The sequence below is a fragment of the Phodopus roborovskii genome, unplaced genomic scaffold (assembly GCF_943737965.1).
Source record: "Phodopus roborovskii unplaced genomic scaffold, PHOROB, whole genome shotgun sequence".
NCBI lineage: Eukaryota > Metazoa > Chordata > Mammalia > Rodentia > Cricetidae > Phodopus > Phodopus roborovskii.
The window spans coordinates 5,525,461-5,531,989 of NW_026126645.1; the positions used below are offsets into that span (position 1 = coordinate 5,525,461).

Consider the following 6,529-nt stretch of genomic DNA (forward strand, 5'->3'; position numbering starts at 1 on the left):
TGCAAGACCATCTGAGTTTGCTTTCTGTTGCTGTGATGAAACACCATGCCCAAAAGCAAGTTGGGAAGTTAAGGGTTTGTTTGGCTCCCATTTCCACAGTCCACTGTTGAGGGAGGTCAGGGCAGGCATCTGGAGTCAGGGATTAGCAGAAGTCAGGGAGCAATGCTGTTTACTGACTTGCTTCCCATAGCTTGCTCAGCCTGCTTTGGATGCCATCCACCTGCCCAGGATTGGCATCACCTGCAGTGGGCTGCATTCTCTCTCACACGTCATTCATTAATTAAGAAAATGCCCTGCAGACTTCGCCTACAGATCAATCTGGTAGAGGCATTTTTCTTAACTGAGGCTCCCTCTTCCCAGATGACTTTGGCTTGTGACAAGGTGACCAATAAATAAATAAATAAATAAATAAATAACAACAACAACAAAAACTACCAAAACAACCAAAAACAAAAAAAAAAATCTACCCAGCATAGTGTCTGATGATGGAAAGTCAGAGCCTCTGCCCTTGGGGAGTGAATCCCCCCTCCACGTTGTCTACTGAGGTGGGGATGCAGGAGGTGGGCAGAACCCACACCTCACTATTGCTAATTAGGCTTCTATTACGTCCTTCCTCCTTTCTCATCTTTCAACCCCACGCACATGGGCCTGTGCATCAGGTGTGGTATGCAAAGGCAGACCCCCTTCAGGACATCCAGCCTTGTTGGGGAACAGACACATACATAATAGGATGGGAATGCTTGGATCAAAGCTCAGGTGCCTTTTCTTGTGCCAGTTGTCGCTGTGTAAGAGGGAACAGTGGCTGTATGGAAAGTGTAGTGGGTCCAGAGGTTGACTTCACCTGTCCAACCTTTAGCTAATGGAATCCCCTAGAATCCACTGTTATCATATGCAAGTGGAACTGCTTACTAGGGATCCCTCAGGCAAACTGAAACCCAGGGCTGTTTCCTCCAGTGTGTGTAGTCCCCGATGTGTTCTCACTTATCTGGGGTTTACTGGGTACCACTGTGCTCAGACCAGGAATGATGGATGGTTACAGCATGAAGAACCAAGCTGGACCCATGAACCCCGCTCCCAGACTAAACAGTGGCTGGGGCGGGGGTCCTAAGGAGTCATAAGAGCCATAGGCAGCTCATGGAAGCTGTAGGGGCTGGAGGAAAGTGTAGCCTGGCCAGGGGCATGGAAGGAGCCCTTCAAGGTAGATCCCGTTTGGTTCTTTTTATGTTATTGCTGGGGGTGGAACCCAGGGTCTTGTGCACACTAGACAAATGTTCTGCTCACCCCAGCCCCTTAGGGCACCTTTTTACAGGTGTGACTGCTGGGGTTCCTGGCCCTGGGATGTCAGGGGACCCAGGCTGCTCTCTAAAAGTCTCCTCTTCCTTCCATGCTTTTCAGGAACTCCCCATCCCCCAGCTCTGTGGCCAGCAGCGACTCAGGAAGTACAGATGAGATCCAGGATGACCTGGAGCGGGAGGCAGATGTGGAGCCCATGGTCAGCTGATAATGGAGGTCAAGTGCAACTGGTCTTGGTGATGGGGCCAGCCTCCTCTCCTCACCGAGCCACGAGGGCTCCTCACCACACAGACTTCTGTCCTCCCTCCTGCGGAGGCCCAGCGGGACCGCTGCTTCCTTCCTTCCTTCCTTCCTACACCGCCCACCTACCCACCCACCCACGGAATGGTGCTGTCGATTTTCTATCGTTCTCCACATCACAAATGCAGACTTCTGTGCGACGATGCAGTGCAACTGTGCCTTCTCCCTTAAGCTGAGCCACTTTGAGCTCCAAAGAACTCTTCCTAGCGGGTGTTTTTTATACAAACCTCTAAGGTGAGGGCGGGGCCTGGGGTGTGGCGTCTGTTGGTTTTCTCCCTCTCACCTGCTCCTCTGATTGGCCATGAGCTTTGCCCTCCCTCCCTCTGTGTGAAGTCGGTGGCCACTTGGGGAAATCTGCCTTCCAGAGGAAAGAGGCTGCTTGTCCAGACCTGGGTGAGCATTCCCTGATGCTTTCTCACCCACTGAAAGTCAGAGAGATGGGTGGAGTGGTGGGAGGGAAGATCAAATTTTTTTTCTTCTTCTTCTTCTTTTGGATCAAGTGGCGATGTGTTGGGGCAAGGCACTGTGGGGGATGGTAGCGCCTCACTGTTTAAACTATGCAAAAACAAAACAAAAACAAAAAGCAGCTTGCCTTATATCCGTGGGGAAGGCAGGGCCCTCTCTCAGACTCCTGGGAACTGGGAGGGAGGCCAAGGTTAGCCTGAGACCCTCATGACCAATGAGGGTGAGCAATGGATTTGGGGGTGGCCCCATTCAGATCCCAGTGAGGCCTGCATTCTGTAAGCTGACCCACTGGACTGTTGGCTTTCTTGGGGACCTCTGTGGGGTGGGGTGGGGTGGGTGGGGTGGTGGTCTTTTATTGTCCTGATGACTTGATGTTCTTTCCCACCTCTCCAGCCACCTGCCAGGTTCCACAGTTGTAATTTCTCTGTGAGAAAGTATGAACAGGCCAGGCCACTGGTACCCATTCCGTCCGCCCATGGCTCCACCTTGCTCCTCTGTTGTCCCTCTGGCTAGAAAAAAAGCCTTGTGGGGAAGAGGAGGGAGGTGGTAAGGCTCCTGCCACGCTGGCAGGAGCAGGCGCTGAAGCCCCAAGTGAGGACTATCCTCATTCTTGTATCTAGGCTTTTCCATACCCACTTGGTTAGACTCTTGAGGAGTCACTCTGAGCCAGTGTCTCCCCAAGACACCAATGGGCCTGAGTTAAGGGGCGGTAAGAGAGACCATACATCTCGTCTCAGCTAGGAGCTTATCTAGCAATCAGGTTTTATTTTTATTTTATTTGTTCTTATTTTTGTGTCCACTCTAGTGGTTTTGATGGCCTATGTTGTTTTTGTTGATCCAGAAGCTCCCTCTGGAGGTCAAAGGAACAAAATTACCCAGGGACCAGAACCCATGGGCACTCTGAGGCCTGTGTGTTGAAGGGTAGGGGACTCTGGGCTGGAGCCATGGTGGTATCCCCATTCTCCTCTGCATCCTTGTATCTCTTTGATGTGTTTTGCATTTAGAACCAGTGTATATAATAGGCAAATGTATGTATAGAGAAGAGAGAGAATGTATTTGTTGGCTATTTCTTTATGTAATTTATCAGAATTTGGTGGCCTTTCTCGTGTGTTTTGCACGATGGGGTGGGGCACATCCACTGGTCCCTGTGCAGCCTGGCTGCAAGGGTTCACTTATCATCTCTTGGTGACCAGCCAGTCTTTACTGGCAGGTACTTAGAGGGACAGTGGTTCGGAAGAGACACAGCCCCTTCCCTCACCCCCTTTTCCACCAGCCAGTCTTTTAAAGGTTACAGGGTTCATTCGCTTCTGGTTATTATTATTGTGTTATTGATATTATTGTTTTGTTTTTATTTTAACCAAAGGGTATCAGAGCCAGATGGGCCTGGACCTTAGCTGCTGTAAAAATTTCCGTTTCCATGAGGGCAGAAAGGCAGCTGTCCCCATGGGTCTCCTCAGCTGAGGCTGGGGAAGTTGTCCATCTAGTGGTAGAGGCTGCAAGATGGACAGGCAGAATAGAAGCTGCCCTTGCTGTTCTTCAAGGTGGTGGTGTGGTGACACATATCTCTAGAGTTAAGACAGTAAGCTACAGTATAAACATTTGGGGTGACGAAGGTTACCCTGGAAGCTGGTGTCCTGCGGTGTTATTTTTGCTTTCCCAACTATATACATAGGTCATTTGTCCAGGCTTATGAGAAAGGCAGGCTCCATCATGTTCCTCCCTGCCGGCTGCTTTCCCCTGGGGAGTGAGGATCTGAGGCAGGAGGATGATGGGAGAAGAACAAGGGAGTGGTGGTCATGCATCCTGGGCTGGTTCTGGGGTCTGGGCCTGGCCTCTCTCTTTTTTTCAGTTTGTTGCTAGTGGGTCCTGCTTGTCCCCTCACCGTGAGCCCACAGCTTGCCAAGAAACACCCCACCGCTCACCAGGGCAGCGCCTGCCCAGTCTGGACAAACTTGTCCATCCTTGTAAACATGTACATACTTCCTTTGAGTTTTCTATTTCTGAGCCCGGTGTCATATTGACACTGGTGTTTCAGGGCTTCTCAGATGGGCTCTCCATGCTGCCCTTGGTCATGCTCCTAGTTTGGGGGCCACAAACACAGGCACAGCAGGGAGGCTGGGACGACCCTGATTGGTCGTCTCACACACACACACACACACACACACACACACACACACACACTCACTCCTCTAAGATCCCAAAGGAGAACGAGTGGGAAGAGGTTTTGTCTCCCCGTGGCAGTGTGTCTGGAAGGCCTGTCCACTTTGGACTCTGCTCTGGGGGTGGAGCTCAGATGACCTATGGAGTAATCAAACCACTTTGACTTTGGGGCGGGCAAGGGGGTGGGCTAAGGGATAACTTAAGCTAAAGGTATTCTATTTATAAAGCAAGAGTCTCTATTTTTATGAAAGGAAGAGGTTTTTAATGTAGGGTAGGCAGTCATGGTGGCCCAGCATTTTGCTGTGGATGAAATACCACCATGTTTGTTGACTCGGGGTGTGTAGCCATCAGTAATCCTTTCCTCGCCTTGCCTTCTGTCTTCACTGGCGCAGAAGTGGCTTTTCCTTCCCTCCTCAGCCCTCACTCAGCTCCTTGGAAGTCTTGGAAGAGAGCTGGGGGCTCTAGGCAGGGACAGGTAAGTGGATTGCAGGAAGCCGAGGTTGGGTGGGGGGGTGCTTCAGAGGTAGGATTTAATTAGGTCCCCTCTGTCCCCTCTCAGCTGCGTGGAGGCCTAGTTGGGAACCACTGTGGGCGTGGGGTAGGACTCCTTCGGGGCCTGGGGCTGACTGTGTCTGCAGGTGCACTGCAGCTGGAGTAGGTACAGAAGTGACCCAAGAAGCTGAGTTCAGCCCTGGCTGTGTGTACTCCAGGCCAAGGTCCAGCTTGCAGTCTTTGCACCCTGGATGAAGGTGCAGAGCTCTGAGGATTGCCTCAGACCTGTGTCCTCCCTCTGGGACTCTAAGCTTTTGTAGGGTAACTACCTACAGGGAGGATTAGGGAGGGGTCTGAACAAAACCATTCGCTCTCTCTGGGAGGGGATTTTCCACGAGTGAAGATTTCCAGGCTCAGTGTGGGCTGTGTGTGAGTCTTAGGCCAACTCCTCACTTTTCCCCTTCCCTCCCAAGCTCTCAAAGAACTGTGGTGAATGCCCACAACGCTCCTTTTACGCACAGTGTAGCATCCACCGGTTTTTAGTCCCACCCTGCCCCACGGTTGCTGTGTCTGTCAGCTGGGTCTAGAAATCACCGGGAGGGGTTTGTACTCACTAAAAGACTACTGACCCTACCAGAAAATCAACCTGTTTACTGTACTGTTGTAAATACCATGCCCTTTATATCCTGTATATTGGCTTCTTTTAAATAAAGTAAAAAATGTCTTAGAACGTTGGTGTGTGCTTCTTTTTGTCATGGTGATTGTGGGAGCAGTCAGAAGACTATAGCAAAGACATTAACCAATCAGTGATAAGATAAGGGAACTCACACCCTACCTATTTGTAGAAGGAGATATGGCAGGACTTGACCAAAGAATCCCGGAGAGATCCCAGGCTGACTGGCACTGTCCCGCCTCAAGTTGAAGTTCCACCGCTACAGAGCCCCCATTTCACAAACCTCCCCAGAGTGTCTACAAGAAGTACCGTTGGGTTCTGGATTTGATACTGTCCACTGTTGTAGTGACTTTAAACATTCAGAAGTGACATCACTGTACTGTGAGCTGCCTTTCCCAGGAAAGAAGGGTAACTGCTCGCGCTCACATTCATGCGGTGTCCTTTTCCTACTCAACATTCCTAGGTCAGACCTCCCAACGTGTCTCAAATGCTGGAACTGGGAGGAAAAGGGGGACAGGGGTGTTTGAGGTGGACGTTATCATACAGTTCTACAGAAGAGGAAACTGAGGCCCAGAGGGATTGTACTGGACAGTTTTTATGTCAACTTGATGCAAGCAAAAGGCATTTGAAAGGAGGGAACCAAAATTGAGAAAATTCCTCCATAAGATTAGGCTATGGGCAAGCCTGTAGGGCATTTTCTTAATTGACGACATAAGATTAGGCTGTGGGCAAGCCTGTAGGGCATTTTCTTAATTAATGACGGGAGAGGGCCCAGCCCATTCTGGGTGGGGCTACCCTGGGCTGGTGGTCCTGGGTTCTGTAAGAAAGCAGGTTAAGCAAGTCAGTAAGCAGCACCCTTCATGGCCTCTGCATCAGCTCCTGCCTCCAGGATCATACCCTGACAATGATGAACCAAATTAACCATTTCCTCCCCAACTTTGTTTTGGTCATGGTGTTTCATCATAGCAATAGTAACCCTCACAAAGACAGGTTAACTTGCCCGTATGGTATCAAACCAGAATTGGATAGAAGTGACCTTACAGTAAATGCCCTGGTCACACTGCCAGAGACATAGAAACACATTATTAAAATAAAGTAAGAAAACCCATACTGGCATCTTGGGAATATGATCCTAATGGTAGGCTT

At 50.3% G+C, this 6,529-nt stretch overlaps 2 protein-coding genes across 2 annotated transcripts in view; one reads left to right on the plus strand and one right to left on the minus strand.

Moving 5' to 3' along the window:
• Window positions 1-1,990, plus strand: part of Iffo2 (intermediate filament family orphan 2) — a 41,499-nt gene extending 39,509 nt beyond the window's left edge. The window contains exon 9 of the mRNA XM_051173458.1: window positions 1,396-1,990. Coding sequence (XP_051029415.1) covers window positions 1,396-1,501 — 106 coding nt within the window. The 3' untranslated portion in view covers window positions 1,502-1,990. The remainder of the gene's footprint in view (window positions 1-1,395) is intronic.
• Mrto4 (MRT4 homolog, ribosome maturation factor) overlaps window positions 1-6,529 on the minus strand; it is a 1,102,334-nt gene that overhangs the window by 266,186 nt on the left and 829,619 nt on the right. The window lies entirely within an intron of this gene.